Here is a 21,325-nt window from a genome sequence, read left to right as displayed (position 1 = left end):
AAAGTGGGCTCATAGCCTGAGCTCACTTGTCCGTTTGCTTGCCCAGAACAGAGCCACCTATCATTTGCCATGCTAAGGCTTGTGCCTGCCCTGCTCTTCAAAAGGAAGAGACGGGGCTATGACACTTGTTGAGCCAACCTCAGGTCATGCTTAGCCATGCAATTCACCTGCTATGTCTTTGTTAAAAGAATTTGGCGGAAGCAGCAACCTGAGTTCAAATTATTCATCTGACAGCAAGGACTGAGACATAGAAGGTGCTGGACTAAATACTTCCAAGAAGGACTACAGATTTTGAGGAACCTCTCATTGCTTGTCTTAGTTCTTGTTTTTCCCTAGGTAAGGGTCCCAGCTGAGAAACAGGTATCTAGCCTAGTGGGGATTTGTGTTAGGAACAGAGTCCACTTGAACATTTACCGTATTTATTTGTAAACATATTTGTAAACTGCAATTTTCTATAAATATCATAATAATTGTAACACAATAAAAACCACATAAAATGGAAGTAGATCACTATTAAGGAAAATGTTTTTCATAAATTAACTGCAGAAGCCTGGTAGCAAAGAAAAGGTTTCAGCAAATGTTTGAAGGTTAAGCTAGAAGGTGCCTGCACCCGTCCCGTATCCAAGAAGCAGAGCCTGGTCAAGCATAGGTCAGGTTTGAGTAATGGAAGGTCAGAGAAAGCAGTCTGGATAAGCAAGATCAGAAAGCAATAATACAGTCATACCTCATGTTGCGTTAGGTTCATGTTGCGTCTTTTCGGCTTGCGAATGTGGCAAACCCAGAAGCATTCTGCACACTTTGCACATGTGCAGAAGCATTCTGTGTGCTTTGCACATGCACAGAAGCGCTGCTCTAGTTGTGGAATTTTTGGGGTGCGAACGGCACCCCAGAACGGATCGTGCCCGCATCTAGAGGTACCACTGTAATAATAAAGGTGTTTTTTTTTAAGTACACAAGAGATAGCAGAACAAAACTATCCAATAAGTCAGGGGCAGCATAAACGCTTAACTAAGCCATAGGGGTGCTGGAATAAAAACATTTTCACCTGGTTTATAAACACTGTTGATGTGGCAAGAAAGGCATACTGGACTAAGAGAGATTTATGGGGAGGTTGGACTGGATAAAAAATCCACACAGGAAAAATGGACAGTGTTAAATCTTGTTTGATGCTTATCTCAGAAGCTGCGACGAAAGATAAAAGAGAGAGGAAAACATCTAGAAGGATTATTGAAAAGATTGGGACTATGATGGATAACAGCAAGATTTTGACAATAGGATTAGGATGGCAATGTTAACAGCTGCTTAAAATCCCAGGACTTTGGAGCATGGGGAGTCAAAAAAAAAATTGTTTTAAGGATTTGGCATAATATTTGGCTTAATTGATATGTATAATAATTGAATTGTTTTTTTTTAATTGGAAAATTTAATAAAAAAGTATTTATAAAAATATAAACACTATTAAGGATGGAGCCAACAGATCTTCTGGGTCAGGGAGTTTAACAGGCTGGACACCACTGCAGAAATTCCCTCACATCCCAACCACCTGCACTTCTGATGATGTGGAAAAGTTTTCTCCAAACAATCTGAGTGGATAGGCAGAATCATGTGAGAGGAGACTGATGTGTTTCCTCACCATACTGACATATTCTGGAATGCAATGAAGCCAAAGTTAAGCCCATTCTTTTAGCTCCTGTCTGGGGTGCAATCTCACCCTCAGGATTGTGGGTGCCCGTTGCCGCAACGCAGATGTGTGAAGGGTGCCTCAGTGGCTGGTTGCGGAGGGCAGAGCTGAACTGATTCTTGGAGGCAATGCCGCTGCCACCTGCCGGCTTTTCTAATTGACTTTGTGGGTGCTCTATCCCCATAATTACCATATTTTTCCGTGCATAAGACTAAGGTTTTCCCCTAAAAAATAATGTAAGAAATTAGGGAGTGTCCTTATACATGGGGTCATCTCTCCCCACTTTCTAAAATCTGTGTCCCCCAAAATAGGGGCGTCTTATACATTGGGGGCGTCTTCTAGACGGAAAAATACGGTATATTATTGTGGGTGTCCAGGCACCTATGGCCCCCTAGAGTTGGCTCCCATGACTCCTGTGTGTGATTTAAACAAACCTGGCCCTGCCACACAGTAGTGTGAATCAGTGACTTCAGGCAACACCATGAGTGGGGTAGATAAGACAGGATTTTTGTGTGTAAATGCTGCAGCAAGACTTTGTAAATTGTTGACTCTACAGTAGAGTATAAAAGTGCTCAACTTCCATTGGATTGTGCCCAAAATGTTTGGAGTCTTAAATTAATTTAATATTATCCTTGGTTTGATATTGAGATTTCAATCAATGCATATTCTGTTTTTCTTATTCCCCCACTTGTGCAGTTAGATTCAGAAGAAGTTGATCAACTGATCAAATCACTTAGATGTCCAGAATGTAATACCAATGTTACATTTGAAGCAAGTTCTCAACAAATTGCTGACATAATGGAAGAAGCCAGATTACGTCTTTTAACTGCACAAATAGTTCGTACTTTTAATTCTATTGGCCTTTTATTGATGTAATTTCAGGATTATAATTACTTAACAATATAATTGAGCATTTTATGGTGGTTCAGAATGAAAAGTCCCAATTCTATAGAACGTTTGAATCTTAAGATCTATGTTTTACTGTGAATTCAAAATACATTGTACTTAGTGTGGTCCATAGCTATTAAAAATACAATATTAAGTGTCCACATAATTAAGGTAAAGAAATCTTTCTCTTTATCTGTCTTTATAAGTACCTCTTTATACCTAGGAAATAGAAAATTGAGACTAGCTTCCTTCAAAAATATTACTGCACTAGCTCAGTGTTTCCCAACCTTGTGCCTCCAGATGTTTTGGGACTACAACTCCCATCATCCCTAGCTAGCAAGACCAATGGTCAGGAATGATGGGAATTGTAGTCCAAAAACAGCTGGAGGCACAAGGTTGGGAAACACTGCACTAGCTGACCCGGCCACGCGTTGCTGTGGTTCTTTCCTGTGACCCCCCCCCCCGTCCCGATCCATGACGTATCCTGCCCCTCCTCCCTCCACCCTGGCTCATCTCTGTGTTTTGGTAGGATACCCTTCCCTCTGTTGTCCCTGGGGAGTGTTGGCCCCTCCCCCCTGTATCTCCATACCTTGGCCCCCACCCTTGGAAAAGGAACTGTCAGCTTCTAGGTTCTATTTCCCAGCATGCGCTTTTGTCTGAGCCTTCTGTTGTCCCTGGGGAGTGTTGGCCCCTCCCCCATGTATCTCCATACCTTGGCCCCCACCCTTGGAGAAGGAACTGTTAGGTTCTGGGTTCTATTTCCCAGCATGCACTTTTCTCTGAGCCCTCTGTTATCCCTGGGGAGTGTTGGCCCCTACCCCCGGTATCTTCCTACATTGGCCCCCACCCTTGGAGAAGGAACTGTCAGTTTCTGGGTTCCATTTCCCAGTATTTACTTTTGTCTGAGCCCTCTGTTGTCCCCTCCCCCCTGTATCTCCATACATTGGCCCCTGCGCGTGCATCGTGAACATTTCTATATATTTAGATTAAGGAGCGGGGGTGATGATGCGCCCTGGGACCCAGAGAACTACTTTAAAAATCCCGAGTGGGGGTGTGTCAAATAAGACATACCCATAAAATAAAGTGCATAGTTGTTGTTTTTTAAAAAGACGCAGAGGGTTGCATTCAGTCGTAGTATATGTGAAACGGAGGGTAATAGCCCCCCTTCAGATCCCCCTGAGCCTCAGAGTCCCCCTGAGTCGAGGCCAGATACTGTGGAGAGGGCAGGTTTCATCCCTGTGTCTCCCCCACCCTGTTCTGACCCATTACGTATCCCTGCTCCCTTTTTGGCGCCCCCCCGGCAGACCCCTACCTCCACTTGGCAATGTTGGTTATTTGGTGGGGGGGTTGGGGGGGGTAGTGGTGCTAAATGGTAAAGTAAAAACCCCTTGCTGTGCAGGGGCCTACATAAATCAAAGGCCGTGCTGCGTACTGTGATCCATGCGCCTGTCCTCTCCCTAGGAGCCTGGCAGGGGCCTAGGGGTCTGATAATGGCCGCCTTGGTGGTTTCAGTTGCTTGGTTGATGATCTCATTTGGTTTGTGGGTGTGGCTTAGATTTCACAGGAAGGGAGGGGGTGGAGGAGGGTATAACGCCACTTGAGGGCGCTGTTTGACTTGGTGGAAAACCAGGTCTATACCTGCCCAGGTGTGTGATTTGAGGGATTGTTGTCCCCAACAACGCTCGGGGAGTGGCCTGGATCATTGTGTCAAAATTTCATGACGATCGGTCTAGCGGTTACGGAGAAATGTGGAAAACGCAGTTTCACGATTTTTACATTTTTATATATATATAGATGAACAGACTGGAATAGGAAGAGGTGTTTCTTCAGTTATGGACTAGTCTTCTTCAGTTATGGACTAGTCTGAGAAATGCATAAACTAAAGACTCATATCTGACAATGCATCAAGTGATGATCTGTATGTGGGAATAATGTTTTGTGCAGAATGCACAGAAAGTATACATTTCCTACAAAAAAGACACAAAACTTTTGATTCCTGAGTATGCTAAAGCTCTCCAATATTAGAAGCGCTGGGGAAGGCAGCTGTCTTTAAAAAAACAAACCACAGGTTGCATGTGGAGAAAATGTGAAGCACTACATAAAGAACTTTCATGTAACCTGAATGTTTTTTAATAGAGCTAATTAACAGTTTTTATTTAATAGAGCTAATTAACAGCTAATGTTTTTTAATAGAGCTAATTAACATGCAGAGGCAGATAGATAGCTATGTTGTCAGTAGGTAGATAATGCATGTTGCTGAAGAAAGCAACAGTTATTTCATTCAGTATATACATTATTTTTTTTCAAAATATAGGCCAGTTATCAGAAGCAGTACAACAGTGGAATGCTGAACCAAGATGCTGCCCAAACATTAATAGGTGCAGCAGAAAGCTATGTTGATATTGAAGGAAAGTAAGTGCTGTATTTTAAAGAAAGAAAAAGATAAGTGTTGTATGATTTTTAATGTTATTGTTACAAACATCCCGCCAACCACCTGAATGAAGATCACACACTACTGATGGTTCATGGAACACAGCTTGGGAACCACTGGCCTTAGAACACAAGTTCATAACCTAATAATGCGATCTTAAGTACATAGGGAAACATTTAGTGAAAATTGCCTGAGAGTCCAGTGGATGTGCTTATCTGGTGTCTGGACTCAATAAAGAACTGGATGATGACTTGAAAACTGAAGCTCAACCCTGACAAGATGGGGGTCTGGTTGGCATTTCTATTAGAGCAGCTGAGACTGAGTCCTGTGGTAATTACCACACATTGAACCAAGGGCAGGACTGTGGTTATGACTGCCCACTTAGCAGCACTTAGCCCACTTAACACTCTGGCTTGCTGAGCCTGCACAGATTGATTGTTCTCTTGGGCTGTAACTGCATGTTTTGAACCCTGGGTTGCAGGAGCCTTTGCCTTTGAGAATGCCTTCTAAGTACTGTCTGCAGCCTTTGGGGGTGGGCAATTTCATGTCAGGCAAGACATATTTGTACAAGCATTTAAAAAAGGTGCTCCAAACACCTGAAAAAAATGGAGGAGAGTAGTGGCACTAAAACACAGGAGAGTGGAGAGTTGCCTTAGTTGAGTTGCTTTAAAAGAATGAAAACATATTTGTTAACTAAAGCAGTCTTAGCCACTTGCCAAAATACCTTCAGCTGGCATGCAAGCAAAGCATGGGTCATCTAGCAATTCGTTAATGGCATTTATGTGATCAACTAAGAGCAATGGAACCCTAATTCCTATAGTTTCTGGTGAATTTCCTCAATACCTGGTCAGCCCCACCCTTGGAATCTTCAATTGGGGGAAGCCAGCTCTCCCTTGTATCACATCCCTGAAATTCCTGTACACAGAGGGGAATTTGACCATCAGCTCACTATAATTTGTCAAGAGATTAGAAAGGTAGAACAAGAGCTGAGAATTCGGCCTGTCTCATCATGGTGGTTTCTTGGGAGCCTGGAACATTCCTTGTAAGGGAGATTCCTTGGTGCTAACTAGGGATGACAGAGATATTTGATTGAGTTATAATTTCTGACCTGAACTTTCTGAAACACCACCATCCTTCAAAATTTACACTTCTCCAAATATGCAGTATACTTTAATCAAGTAATGTGTGCAAAAATACATATGCTATGGTTGTTGTTGTTTAGTCGTTTAGTTGTGTCCGACTCTTCGTGACCCCATGGACCAGAGCCAGAGCACGACAGGCACTCCTGTCTTCCACTGCCTCCCGCAGTTTGGTCAAACTCATGTTCGTAGCTTCGAGAACACTGTCCATGTGTTAAGCTATGGTTAAGTTTGCATAAAAATGCATATCTGGAGGGAGGAAATAACATAAAAATGCATTGTCTTATAGCGCATTGCTTTGCAAAAGAGTGTATATTGGGCAAAATTAATGGATTTCCCTTTTTGGTGTGAAATTGGATTAGGTCCCTCTTTCAGGGATCCTATATGCAACTGACTGACCCTTGTGAAAACGGGATGCTGAACTAGATCGGCCATTGACCTTATCTTCGTATGGTCATTATTTTCCTGCTCCACTGATTTTGTATCTTTCTCTTGTTTTAAAGTGAAGTTTAGTAAGCAACCTTGATCAATTTTCCTGAAGAGCAGGCTTCTAAGGAAACATTCAGGATAGCATTGTTAATGTGTTGTTGTTTTTAATGAAGCAGCTGTCTTGATACCTGTATTTTCAAATTCACTCTGTGATAATGTAAGTTGAGATATCTTTAGGATCTTACTATTTTCTTACTGTTAGCTTCTCTTCTCAATTACCTTATCTTAAATATTTTAGGTTTATGAATATTCATGAAGTAAAGACTTATTGGGAAAGCAAAGGAGTGCTGGTAAAGTTGAAGAAATTGCTATCTGATTGGGTTTACAGTGTGAAAGAGGAAACATTTAAGCCACCAAAGTTAGTGTTTACTAATGTTTGCTAAAATATGGTTGACAGAAAAGGTAGCGTGCTTACACAGTAAAATTATACAGACATACACATTCATTTGCTAAGATTAGTAATCAAAATATTGAGCATAGTTGTTGAGGTTTGCTGGGGTTTGGCCACAAGGAATCAAGTTTCCAGTTCTGTGGAGAGCTAACTGTTGTTCCAGAGGTGAGAAGTGCAGTTCCAGGCAGTTAATCAAATCCCAAAATGACAAGCAGAGTTCTGAAGGACCAAAAGCAAGTAATAGCAAGTTCCAAAATCAGGAAGTAAGATCAGAGAGCTAGGGCTTTCAAAAGTCAGTGCCAAAGTCAGCTGTGTAGGGAAGGGAGGAGTTGGCTTCACCAGAAATGATCCTGCCCAGAGAGGCTCATTACTCAAAGTGAAGAGCAAGCTCTGAAGCTTGGATTTTATAAGGCAAGGGAGTGCTAAAGTCTGATGGTGGTGCTTATATTGTAACCCTGATGGATATCTTTCGATGCACAGTACAGGTTGCAGGAATGCAGCCGTAGTGGCACAGGAGGTTAGGCTCGGGAGGTGGCGGTGTGGCTGAGTGCTGGGAGCCCCGAGTCTAGATTTATCTTGACAGTGATTCATATCCCTGTGTGTGCAGGTGGAGATCAGTATAGAGCTCAATTGAGTCTTCTTTCCGGCTAGTGTTCTGGCCCAGTTCTGAGCCTTGGAGCTGTCAGCATTATCCACTGACTCCCTCCTCTTTAGTCTGGGAAAAGGGGCTGAGACTGGGGAGACATTGATGACAGTGAGGGGTAGAAGATTGGATGCAGATCTCTACTTTTGGCCTTGCCAGCATCACGTTTCTTTGGAGCAAGGTCAGTGTTGGCAAGAAAGAAAAGAATACAAGTGTGTTGTACGATTCTTCCTCTGATACCTCTGGGTGCCCCCTTCTTTGGGAAGTAAGTGAGTGTCTCAAACAGCCCATACAATTATGAATTATGTATAGTTCTGTTGGGAAATCCCCCATTTCCAATGGGGAGGGGTCTTAGCTGCCAAGTATCCCGTTTTTCACGGAAACCCCCAGATTTTAATCTGTTTCCCGCTGTTCTCCCGAATGGAGAAAAATCCCGGAAATCCCCCAGATTTCCTACCTGCCAGGGAGCCTCCATTTTGGGTGCTGCTCTTCCCATGTGTGGGCATCGGAAATCAGGCAGAGCGGCACCGGACGTCGCTTCTATGCATGCCTGGCAGCCAATATGGCCGCCGCCATGCGGCCACCACCAAGATGACCGCCAGGCATGCGTAGAAGCAACTTCCAGTGCCGCGCCATTGCTGATCCTGCATTTTTCAGCGGGAGACTTGGCAGGTATTGAAGGGGTACCCAGTTTTAGGAGATGAAGAGGAGCAGGACTCTTTTGCACACTTTTTCGTTCTTCTCATTTAGCTTCACAAGACTCCTTAGCATCTCTATCAACAACTAGAGATTCCTGCCTGTCTATGGGTCTTATCATGCATTTTTAAATAGTCTAATTACCCATGTATGGTATGAACAAGTAAATATAATGTAGTGATCAGAATTTTCTAAATGGTTTGGTAACTAATCAAAGGTCCAAATTTTATTCTCCCTCCACAGAAGCAAGTTTTTAAGAATGTGCCACCATATGGTATTTATGGACGAATTTGAATATATAAGTACCATGATGACATTTTTGAACGGTGTCCCTATCGTTCTTCACTTTATACCAAAGTATGCGGATAATTTTGTTGAAGAACTAAAAATGTGCAACTACTATTATCTGGCTTTGTATATATTGGAAGCATTATTTAAGGTACTGACTATTCAAAGTATTGCAATATTTGTATTAATTGTATTTTTAATTATTGACTTACATTTTTACAATATGGAATTAGAATTTACTTGACCAACGGTGTGAAATTGAAACTCTTGTTTCTTGGAAATATTACACCCTGCTCATTCTTTTTCTTCAGTTAATGTTCTGATTCTTGCCATGGCTTAATAGAAACAACTATAGTTGTGTTGACCGAGAGTTGATCCCGCTCCTCTCTTGATCACCTCCTGCAAGATCACAGAGATGTCTGTGTATGAGGAGACCTTCATATTGACAGTCCCTTTTCCCATACACTCAAGAGTTGTGTGAAAAGCGGTCTGTGAACATTATTGCAATCAGTGGAGCTCACACCCTCCCCATTATTTCTATTTGGTTAGGTTTATAGAATTGTGTGTGGCAAAACCACATGGAAAATAAAACAAAGGACGAAGAGCTTTTGGCCAGCAAAGTCTCTGGGGGGAAGTGCGTACTCCTTCCCCTTCGCCAGATCTTTTTATTACAATATGAAAAGGTTACAAAGATTCAAATCATCCAATAGAATTCATCCTGATTTCTAAAAACCCTTCCCAGGTTTCCTCCCACCTTGAATCTGATACCTTGGGAAGGTCTGAGACTAACACATAGATGCTAAAAGGATGTTCTGAACTGCAAAGGGACTACATCTAAGGACAGGATAAAGACCCCAGGAATTCCTGAAGGGATTAACACAGAAGTGGTAGAAAAACAGGTTTCACAGCTTTCCAAAGGCAGGCAGGAAAGGAGATTTGCAATTGACCTTTTGTCCCAAACAAACACCAAATGTTTATGGCAGCTACCGGTAGAAGACAAACAGGCACAGATGCCTGGTCTTTTGAACCCAGCCTGGAAACGTGATTCCAGTCCCGAGAGAAATGGAGTTAACACAGTCTAGCAAGGAATTTATCTCAGAAACCAGAATCCCTTAACCCAGGCAGAAAAAGTCTGTCCCAAGAACCCTTGATCCTAGACATCCTTCTCAACCACCACTTGGTTAAGTTTTTCTGATTTCATACACTAAATTCCTAAAAGAGAACACTACAATTGTGTTGTGTCTATGCTTTATGTTTGAAATCTTAGGAATAACTTTCCTCTGCTGTTGCCCCTCCAGCAATTTAGAGAAGTACATAAAGGTTAATCATAGCTTACAACAGATCGTAGACCTATTCTCCATGAATTTATTTAATCCCCTTTTAAGGTGGTCTAAGGTTGTGGCCATCTCAAAATCTTATGGCAGTGAATACCATTCATTAATGTGAAAAGCTCATCAGTGTTAGGTCAGACCAGAAGTCTACCATCCTGTTTCCCACAGTGGCCAACCTTGTGAACTTCTGCAGGGCCTGAAGATACTAGGCTCTCCCATTGTTGCTTTTCACCAGTAACTGGTACTGGTATTGGTTTCCATTCACCTGGTTTGGAGAGATTTTTTTGAAGCCCTTGTAAGTTCTCTGGGGGTTTCATTACCCTGAATAATTTGGTGTATTGCAAATTTGCCCACATCACAACTTATTCCATGTCTTTTGTGAACCAGTTAAAAGCACCAGTTCCCAATACAGAACCTTTTGAGGCTCCTCTTCTTACTACTAGTCATTGTTTTTATTATGTAAGGTGCTTTGGGAGCCCTGTCAACTGAGGAGTGGAATAAAAATGCTTAATACACACAATGTATTTTCCTGTTTGATGTCAATTAAATATTTGTTTTAAACAGGCTTTTGCAATGGGGAGGACCTACATCTTTTACCACTGGAACCAGTTTGATCTTATAATCATAGTAGTGGGAGTTGTAGATGTCATGATTAGTAACTTCTTTAAAACACTCAGAACTAAGTTTCAAATGCTTAGTACTATCAGGATATTTCGGTTTTTTCGTGTTTTAAGAATTCTGCGGCTCTTTAAGGTAATTTTTTAATCGTTTTGTCAGTAATGTGTTATGCTTTGTTAGTAGAAAACTATATTTCCTTCTGTGATTCAGGAATTGGGTTTTTTTGGGGGGGGGGAAGAACCTTCTGTTGACAGACAGGACTTCTAGAAAAAATGACATTGTTGGGAGGGGCTTTTCCTCAATTCCTATGAATGACTTCACTTAATTCCTAAGCTGCCTTGAGTCCATGTCAGGAAAAAAGGCAGGGTATAAATAAATATTTTAATAATAATTCCCAGAGGAATCCTGCTTCACTAGAATGCAGCAGGCACTTGGCAAGAGTTGTAGCTGAGCTTTTGTGACTTTGTTTAAAAGCAGCTTATTGAATTTGTGGAAGATAAAGTGGCTGGGTAATGTTGACGGAGCTGTAATTGTCTAGTATGGCCATTAACTGTGCAATATCTGATATATGTATATTTTAATACATTATGTATTTCAGCTTATGATACCTAGAATTATTTATTTATTGGACAAGCAAATAAATAAACAGCTCACCTTCCGGTATGATATCGCCAAAGGATATGTTCAAGGTGAAGAAGATACAAATTGTTTAATTGGACAGATTGCTGGCCATGAGAGAGTTTATCAAGTGAGTACATGACTTCACATTTTAAGCAGAAAAATACATCACTTGTGATACCATTCCTTAGAGCAGGGATGAGGAACCTGTGGAACCAGATGGACTAAAGCTTCCATCATACCTACCCATTGGCCATACTGACTGGGGTGGTGGAGTGCAACAATATCTGAAGAGCCGCAGGTTCCCATTTCCTGCTTTAAAGAGTCAATAATATATTTTGAGAAGTACAGTCATACCTCGGTTTGAGTACGCTTCGGTTTGAGTATTTTCAGTTTAAGTACTATGCGGACCCGCCTGGAACGGATTAATCCACTTTCCATTACTTTCAATGGGAAAGTTTGCTTCAGGTTAAGTATGCTTCAGGTTAAGTACGGACTTCCAGAACCAACTACACTCATACTTCAGGTTAAGTACGCTTCAGGTTGAGTACTCCGCGGACCCGTTTGGAACGGATTAATCCACTTTCCATTACTTTCAATGGGAAAGTTCGCTTCACGTTAAGTACGCTTCAGTTTAAGTACTCTGCAGACTGTCTGGAACGGATTAATCCACTTTCCATTCCTTTCAATGGGAAAGTTCGCTTTAGGTTAAATACGCTTCAGGTTATCTTAGAATTTTGAAGTGTTAGGCATAGCTCTAGTGGCTTTAGCCCAAACGTAGCAGAGTTTTCCTGCACAGCGCAGAAGCTAGTTGAGGTGGAAAGGACTAGTCGGCTAGACGCAGAATAACTATTTACAGGATTTATTAAAAGAAAATAAAAGCAGCAGAGTTTCTGCATACAAAGCAAAGCAAAATAAATCCTCTGTCTCTCTCTCTCTCCAACCATACGCAGCACTCCTACTCCTAACACCCAACAAGGAACAACTGTGCTAGCATTCCTAGATAACAGAGTTCAGTGCTGGTCATTAACCAATCAGAGAGCTGTTTGCCAGGCCTGGCAGACCTTGGCTTTCTGCCAAGAGTAAATTGACACTACCTTGAGTTAATTGTATGAAGCAAGTTTCCCATGAGAACCAATTAACAGAAACTGAACAGGTTAAGTACAGACTTCTGGAACCAATTGTGTACTTAAACCGAGGTACCACTGTACTCTTCACAAGGGGATTACATGCTATTTTGTACTTGTAAAAAGCTGAGGGCACACGTAGTTGAGGCTAGTAGTATCTTAAAGAAAAAAAGAATGTAACAAGATCAAGATAAGAGAACTGAACCTGAACTAAACAGCTTAGTGTCCGTCAAGCAACCACATTAATTTTAAGTACCATAGGATGGTGCCCTCTGAAATAGTAGGGAGGACAGCCCCAAATAATATGGAGCTGCTCAAAACTAAAGAAATGAATATCTTCGATTTAAATACCCTTTTCCAATGTTAAAGAAAAAATGGCTCCCTCCAATGGAACTCAGTTCATATGTAACACTTAGTAGTTAGGAAATGGGAATCATGCTACAGATTTCTCCCCTCCCCCATATCCCACTGAAATGAACCAGCATTGCCTGGTAAGTATTGTAAACCATGGTTTGTATTCTAGCTGGAACCTGCTTTATAGTTGTCTTTATTTTAAGTGTCTTAAGCATTTAGGCTGTGGGCAAGAATAAGTACAGAAAGCATAAGGTACATATGTACTATTAAAATTGGTATAATTATTCATTAGTGGCTATAGATATGTAATTACCTATCAAGGAAACTTGTGTTCTGCTTAACATAAGGTGTATTTTCTCCCTTTTTACAGGAAATAAATAGAATATTGGAAACGAACAAACAAGAGGCTATGAAAGAGTTAGGTAGGAATTTAATGAGGTATACTTACAAATTGTTCTGGGTAGTGCTTGAGAAATAATTTATACTTATTTCATTCTAATTTCCAAAACTTTTATTAAAATTCTGAGGGAAATTTAAAGTCCTAAGATATTGTATTTATTATTAAGACTGCTCCTGCTCCTCTTGAATTCAGGAAACAGGCAGTTTTTTTTTGAAATGAGGTTACTTACAGAATAAGTAAACAGCAAAAGGGATCATAGTGGCAATTGTTTAGATAACTAATATTTTAATTTGTTTTAGGGTTAATGCAGCGTGATTATCCAGAGATTGTCACAGGTGTGAAAACCAAACAAGCAGTCCAAACAGTGCTAAACACAGCTTTTGAAACTCTAAAGTTTATGATTTCGGGAGGAATTGTTGATAAAACTGAAGGTAGTGAACTACATAAGGTAATTTTTGTAATCCACACCTATGTATATATCTGTGCCTAACTACATCTGTATCACCATATCTTTCATTAGTAGATTAGTGAAAAACAAGTCAGGCAGAATATACTTGTACATTACAAAATACACGGTTGAGATCAAAATGCAGTCAGTGCTCAGGAGGGCTCAGGACTAGTATCCTTTCCCATCCGGTACATGACAAAGAAAAAAGACTGAGCTCTGAGCAGGGAGGAAGTAGTAAGGATTATTTCCCCATTGTTACTTTTCTTGCCAGGGCAAGCAAAGGATGTGACCTCACAGAATGCCCTCTCTAGGAATTTACAGGGGGGAACTCCATGTGTCTTAACCCTTTGCTTACTTAGCAACACATGACATTTTATTTTTGCTGCAATTATTATTTCCCACAGTATCTCTACCTTCTGGACTAGTTTCTGTAGATTCTAAGATTACTTTTCTTCTTTAGAGTATTCTAATTAAAAAACAACAGCTTGCAGCACTTCCATCTACAATTGCACCTCCTACTGCACAAGAACTTCTGCGTAATGTCATTTGGCTACAGAATGACAGAAAACAGGTAGAATACATTCAGGTAAGCATTGTCGTAAAACATATTTCTATGTTTAAAAGTAGTCTGTGTCTTATTTAAACAAGGCCCCAAGAATGTAGAGCCTTCATTCCATGGGAGATTTAGATCCTGCTCCGCTCATTAGGAGCTACCTGGCCGACTGGCCAGCCAGCCTTGCATCTGTGCATTGAATTTGTCATCTGAATATGATCTGTGATCTCAGAATCTTATTACTCTTATTGCACAATTACTACTCCTTGATTTTGATGTGTAATATTTTTCATTTGTCCAGTGCACAGTGTACACAGAGAGCACTTATACATTCTGATTCGAAGGAATGTAATGCATCATTATGTGTGTCAACCAACATTTATTTCCAAAACCACCCCTATTCATTGCTTTCTACCACCTCACCTCCCATCTTCCGAAAATGGTTGTTGCTTTAACAAAAAAAAACAGTTTTTCTTCATTCTCACTTCCTGTGATACTTTGGCCTTACAAAGATAGAATATCACCATATGAGATGACCACTTTTTCTATTTTTCCCATTGGAATCTCTTACCCTGACCAGTGTGCTGGGTGCTCCTGTCCCCACCCATCTCTCATGAACATGTGATTTTCTTATTTACTCCCTATGTTTGACTATGCGTTTGGAACCCTGACCTGGGATAAGGGGAGCTGTCATTGAGGGGTGGTTTTTGAATGGGTTACATGACACCCTTCTCCCATGTATCATCTTATGAAAATGACAACCTTCTGGTGATTTATTTTGTTTAAAAAATGGTTAGAATTTATTTATGCATATTTGTGTATTCTGTCTAATTTGTCCCTGAGTTTTTCACTTATATAAATGTCAGCATTTCTGTTTAACCTTTAATCAATGTGAACATTTTGTAGGCTTTGTCTTTCCATTATCTATTTGTTATTTGACATTTTAATGAATAATGTTGAATAGGATTTCCAGATGTCTAACTTTCTGAACCCAAATGTTGGTTAATTTTTCACTGCTGCAAACCAGATACTGTTGTCTCTCTCAAGTGTTATGTTTCCATTTCTCAAAACATCTTTGTTGTGGATTTGCAAACTTTTGATCAGTTTCCTATAGATTGGAAAACACAATGAATGACTACTCTTAATGACATTTACAAATTATGTATTTCGAGACACACCATAAAACTACCATGCACATTTAAACTGTCTCTCTTACATATCTCACCTTTATGTTACATAGTCAAAATACTTTTAAACCTTTTATACTATAATAGATATCCAATCAGTATTCCATTTATTTATTTAATTTTTTAAAAAATAAATTGAATGTATATTTGATTATTCAGATATTATCTGCCCATTATCTTTCTCCCATATATCTATAAAACATCTTACACTGCAGTCTTCTTATTATGAAATGTTGCTGTAAATAGTACTCCTTCGCTGTCTTCCCAAAGTAAGCTTTCAGAAATATCTTAAGATATCTTAAAATATTTAAAATATCTTAAAATATTTATGTCCCCTCATTTTGTATGCATACTTAATAATGTACAGTGGATGCTCGGATTGCAAACGTGATCCATGCGGGAGACACGTTCGTAACCTGCAGCGTTTGCAACCCGCAGCATTTGCAACCTGCAGTGCTGTGTCTGCGTGCGTGCGGATCGCGATTCGGTGCTTCTGCGCACACGCAAAGTACAATTGAGTGCTTCTGCGTGAGCACCGAAACCCGGAAGTAACCCGTTCCAGCACTTCCGGGTTTGGCGCGGTGCGCAACCTGAAAATGCGCAACCCGAAGCATCTGTAATCCAAGGTATGACTGTATTGTGTGTCTTATACTCTGTAATACTTTCTATACCATGTTCATTTATTTGCTATTTTCAGAGAAAAGCAAAAATTCTTTATTATGATTATGGAGATATGATATTTGAGGAAGGTGAATTACCACAAGGAATCCATTTAATTGTATCAGGAATGATAAAGGTAAATTTATAGACAAAATACCTGAGGAGGATAAATAACTGGCAAGAAAATAGGGACATCACAATGGTGGAGAAAATTATACTAAATTTAATTTATAACTTTTTACTGCAAGTCTTTAGCACACTTTTCTTGACTTTAACTTTTTATAGGGATATATATGGTCATGACTGTTATTTTTTTATCTGCTGATCCATCTGTAACATAAATAGTCCCTTTTTGTCACTATCACCACCAACCTATAAACCTGTAAATAGATTATGTGGGAAAATCAATTGTCCATTTCCTTTGGAGTGATGGAAACAAAATGTAAGTAATGGATGTGGCAACAGATGGCACTAAGCAAAATGTCACCACCACAGATGTAAAAAAAAGCCCGTCCATACAATGTGGTTAAATACATCCACAGTTGAATAATGTGCAATTTTATTTGCGTGGTCAGGCAGAGACCCCCCAAACCCCAATCAGCCCCCGAGCGGAATAACGACCTCAGACAACGTTCTTTGGGATTAAAATTGGCCACAACTTTATTAAGATTCAGATGTAGGGAGACCTTGGCACAGGCATTGGCCGTTTATCCTCCCAGCCCCGCAGCCAGGGGTCTGGGTAATTTCCAGGTTATCCAGCATGTATGGGAGTTGGGCTAGCTCTGGAGAACATATGTTCAAGCAGATAGCCCGCCCCCTTTTCACCGCCGCTGGAGGAGGAGACCACCCTGGGTGGATGGTCAATGCCTCCCCCCTAGACACCTTTAACGGGAATCCTGGTATCACCGTCGCAATGGGGGCGAGGGGTCACCTCCCCCACGCCCCCCATTTTGGTAAATGTCTAAAGGATCCCGCCCAAGGCCTGTAACCGCCACCCGAGACCGTCAATCAAGGTCTCGCCGCCAAGACTACCTACACCTGTAAAGACACTTCGCCAACTGCCAACCATTCCAATAGGCCATGCGTAATGTTGCTCAGCCAATAATCGTTACTGGCAGCTGTGAGGTGTATGCCATCGGGCCAGAACAGCTTCTTCCTGTATATTTTGAAGCCGAGATGCTTCACAACATGACCCCCAGTGCACATGATTGCTGTGCGCAATGCCCTGTTTATTTTTTCAATGGTGTAATTAAGCCTAATAGGTGTAGAGTTGCCGTGCCATTGCAGGCGTGGAAGAAGTTCTGACCAGAATATGGTGATGGTGTATGCAAGCTCTCCAAGTCCGCGATCGCCATCTTTCTCAGCACAATGCTCTTACGCCCGACCAGAACGTTCTTGCCAAGGTGGAAGACAACCGCATCTGGCGGGGGACGGAACGCAAGCTTGTGACGCAACATGGGCATGAGGGCATTCCAGCACATTCCATGATGCCTGAACCAAGAGATGTTGATCTTCGGTTGAAGGCCCAGATGTTCATCAGCTAAACCTGAGGTGGCATAGACCGCAGCCCAATGTACTATGCGGTGGCCGAAGATCCAGACATATTTGGGGTGTACACCTGAAAGAAGCATTACCCGGAATCTGTCAATGCCTGTTGATTTTGCCTAATACAGTATAGCCCTTGAAGGCAGATGACCTCCACCGCCCCATTGCCTTTATGTGATTTGCCGGGAGCCCGCTCGCTGCCGCTGTGGTTGCTGCCCCAATGCGGAAAGAATGGCCAGAGAATTGTGCTGGGTCACCACCGCAGGCCTGAATCACCTTCCGTAGAACCGCAGTGAATTTACTACGGGTCAAAGGGCGGCCCGTGGCATGGATCAAGAAGGGGGTCCGACCCATGGGGTGCACTTTCATGAATTTAAGCACATCGGAGACTGGGCAGGGACCAGTTCGCGAGGAGCCTGCCAATGTAAGGGTGGTGCCCTTGCCTAGCTGGTCAGTTTTTGAGGCCCGGATTTTGATGTGCACATTGTGGTTGTCCAGACTGACATCGTTGACTGTCAGTCCCCCGTGGCGGGTTGATTTTGAGTCGCTAACGCACTCCCCAATCCTGAGGGCACCAAAGAACGACAGCGAGAAGGCAGCCCTGAAGAGGCTGACCTCGTATCAAGACCAACATAAGCGAGAGAGCACATCCCAAATCAATCTGAGAGTTTCAATGGTGATCGGCTTCCTTTTAACTGGACTGGGAGGGTGTGTTTGTCGCCAACCTGCAATTAGTTTTCTTACACGGAATGTGTCACAGGGATCAGGGTGTTCCGAACAATTACTGACATATGAGATCACGGCCTTGTGTAGCCGAATGGTTTTGAGAGCCCTTTCAGATATACTAAGTATTTTAGAACATCGGATTCCCTGGGTGTGCGTCTGTGTCGTGGATCATACTTAGCTCTGAACTGCTCAAACTGTGACCAGGCTCTGAGGTAGGACTTCAGTGTTGATGGTGCGAGGGCGCTCAATATTCCTGACATCACTTTGCTTCTCCAACTTCCCAGAGATCCACTGGAAATGCCTCTGATAGCTGGTCGGCGGAAATGCTCCATCTGAAAACAATACAGGGCACCCGCAATCTCATTACTAAGGCCCGGAATAAACCTTGCGGAAAAGGAGATATTACCTCTGAGGCATTCTAGTACGAAGAGGTGTAGTATGCGAATCACCCTGCTGGACTTTGCTGACTGCTTCGTGATGTCCGTCCAGAAGCACACCCTGGTGTCCTTGAGGTGGCACCCCCATATTCGGAGAGCTACTAAGATTGGAAAAATCTCTAGAAATGTTAGATCCCGCGTAATGCCTGCTTCATGCCACGATTCCGGCCATGGTTGGGCACACCAGTGGCCTCTGAAGTACACACCAAAGCCACAGTGGCCAGAGGCATCTGAATGTATCTGCAGTTCCTCCCTTGGCTGAAGCCAGGTTTGCCCGAAGGACACTGTGTTGTAGCCTTTGAGGAAGGTCAGCCATGTTTTTAAGTCTTCCTTTACCTCTTTTGTGACCCTAATGTGATGATGGGGAGCCACACCTCTGCCAGGAGACGATTTAGGCGTGTGCAGAACTCACGGCCTGGCGCAATGACCCTGCAAGCGAAATTTAGGTGCCCTAACAGCGCCTGCACCTGACGCAACGTGGTTTTTTCTCTGGGGATCATGGCAGTTATCATCTCATAGTGCCTGGAACTTAGCCTGCGGTAAGCGAGAAGTTTGGTTGACAGAATCTAACTCAATGCCTAGGTATGAGATGACTCTGGTCGGGCCCTCTGTCTTATCTGCTGCCAGCGGGGTGCCAAATTCGGCAGCCAGCTGGACAAAGCTGGCTAACGCCCAGGCACATGCGTCTGAGCCTGCTGATCGGACCAGAAAATAATCATCTAGGTAATTTGAGATGTGATGGGACCGTGATGTTACTTTCATGGCCTACTCCACAAAAGTGCTGAATGTTTCGAAGGCAGCACAGGCTATGGAGCAGCCCATAGGCATGGCTTTGTCAAAGTACCAAATGTCCTGAAATTTAAAACCTAACAACCAGAAATCCTGTGGGTGCACTGGAAGCAAGCGGAAGGCTGATTTGATGTCACATTTTGCCATGAGGGCACCTGGGCCGCATTCCCTCACCAGCTTGATCGCTTGGTCAAGGGATGCGTATTTGACCGAGCATTGTTCGCGTGGGATGGCGTCATTCACCGAACCTCCCTTCAGGAAAGACAAATTGTGTATCCTACGGAACTCACCTGGCACCTTTGGGACGATGCCCAGTGGTGACACTATGAGGTTAGGAAATGGAGGTTCGGGGAATGGACCCGCCACACGCCCAAGTAGGTGCTCCTTGGCAATTTTCCTTTTGGCAATGTGTGGCATTTCACACACTGCCTTTTGATTAGGGGCATCTGTGTGGGCAGGTGTGCCTATCACAGGTATCCGGAAGCCCTCTCTAAATCCTTCCTCGATTTATTTTGCTGCCTCCCTGTTGGGGTATTTGCACAGGAACGGCAGCATGGCTGGAAGAGAGATAAGTGAGGGGGCTAGGGAAAGAAGATGGTTATTTCCATGTGTTGCCTTTTGAAGGCTGAGATCCAGAAGCGCCTGCGGACAGGCGGGGTGCTAGGGCTTTTTGCGCCCTAAGCAAAACACCTTCTGACGCCCCCCGGGCGCATGCGTCATGACGCACGCACACACACCGCTGATGCCCCTGCGTCCCCTCCATTGGTGGGAGGAGCACGGGCCAAGGGGGGAGCTCTGCGCCCTCCCACCTGTGGAGGGGACGCTTTGAGCTCCTCAGCGGCGGTGGCTGCAGCGAGTGGCGGCAGCAGCAGCAGCAGCACACATAGCTGAAGGCTTCAGCTGTGGGCGCTGCCGCTTGCTCGCTGCAGCCGCTGGGGAGCTCACAGCGTCCCCTCCGTGGGCGGGAGGGTGCTGAGCTCTCCTTTTGGCTTGTGCTCCTCCGCCTGTGGAGGGGACGCTGGGGGATCCTCGGTGGGCGGGCAGCGGTGGCGGCAGCGCCCATAGCTGAATGCTTCGGCTGCGGGCGCTTGCTGCCACTACCGCCGCCGCTCGCTCCATAGACGGGAGGAGTGCGAGCGCGCGCCTTGGGAGGGCGGCGGTGGCGCGGGGGTTTTGCGGGGCAGGCTCGGCAGCGCCCCCTCCATTTTCGTGCCCTAGGCAATGGCCTAGTCTGCCTAAATGGACGCACCGGGCCTGCCTGCGGATGCTCCATCCTCATGTCTGGTCTGGGATGTGCCAGCTCCTGTGCTGTGTGGGCCACGAAAAAGCTTCTTACCCCGATAGCATTTGGTGGTGGGATAGAATCCACCACAGCGCTCACACTCATGGGCAAAATGACATTTTCCCCTAAAGCAGGCCCCATTGTTGTACTCCCAGCATGATCTCCTGGCTACCTTGGCTGCCGGTTTTGACTGCCTTCCGTAATCAGATTTCCTTCTCAAAATATGGAACGACTAGCTTGGACTACGCTTTGTTATCCAGAACGTCCCATCTGAACATGGGGTCCTGGGCCACCCGTTCCCTGAATGAGTGGTCGTAGGCAAGCGCCGCCGCCTCATCTGCTTTGGCTTCCGCAGTTAAGATGATGATGAGGTAGTTATAAAGGTGCCATGCTCTGTCTGGATAAGTGGCTGATACCACACCCGCGTAGGTGGTGAACGCTGTGAGCCAGTTGCGAAAGGTACGCTCTATGATAACTTTTTTGTCCTTTTTCCTTTGCTCAGCCGATTTCGATTTTTGGCTAGTAGCCGAGGCAGGGGACAGCAGAGAGAAGAGATTGATAAACTCCCCATTGAGAATGCTTTCTCTCAGCTTAGTACGGAGGC

At 43.4% G+C, this 21,325-nt stretch overlaps 1 protein-coding gene across 1 annotated transcript in view; it reads left to right on the top strand.

Moving 5' to 3' along the window:
• The window catches only part of LOC132592646 (sodium/hydrogen exchanger 10-like), a 62,550-nt gene that overhangs the window by 30,495 nt on the left and 10,730 nt on the right, over positions 1–21,325 (top strand). Inside the window, exons 12-21 of the mRNA XM_060278965.1 lie at positions 2,378–2,518; positions 4,884–4,981; positions 6,867–6,986; positions 8,602–8,797; positions 10,542–10,730; positions 11,194–11,343; positions 13,065–13,116; positions 13,394–13,542; positions 14,003–14,128; positions 15,980–16,078. Of these exons, the coding sequence (XP_060134948.1) occupies positions 2,378–2,518; positions 4,884–4,981; positions 6,867–6,986; positions 8,602–8,797; positions 10,542–10,730; positions 11,194–11,343; positions 13,065–13,116; positions 13,394–13,542; positions 14,003–14,128; positions 15,980–16,078 (1,320 nt within the window). The remainder of the gene's footprint in view (positions 1–2,377; positions 2,519–4,883; positions 4,982–6,866; positions 6,987–8,601; positions 8,798–10,541; positions 10,731–11,193; positions 11,344–13,064; positions 13,117–13,393; positions 13,543–14,002; positions 14,129–15,979; positions 16,079–21,325) is intronic.

Source organism: Zootoca vivipara, chromosome 1 (assembly GCF_963506605.1).
Source record: "Zootoca vivipara chromosome 1, rZooViv1.1, whole genome shotgun sequence".
Taxonomy (NCBI): Eukaryota; Metazoa; Chordata; class Lepidosauria; order Squamata; family Lacertidae; genus Zootoca; species Zootoca vivipara.
Note: the sequence above shows the minus strand (reverse complement) of the source record. Positions and strands in the feature narration are given on the sequence as shown.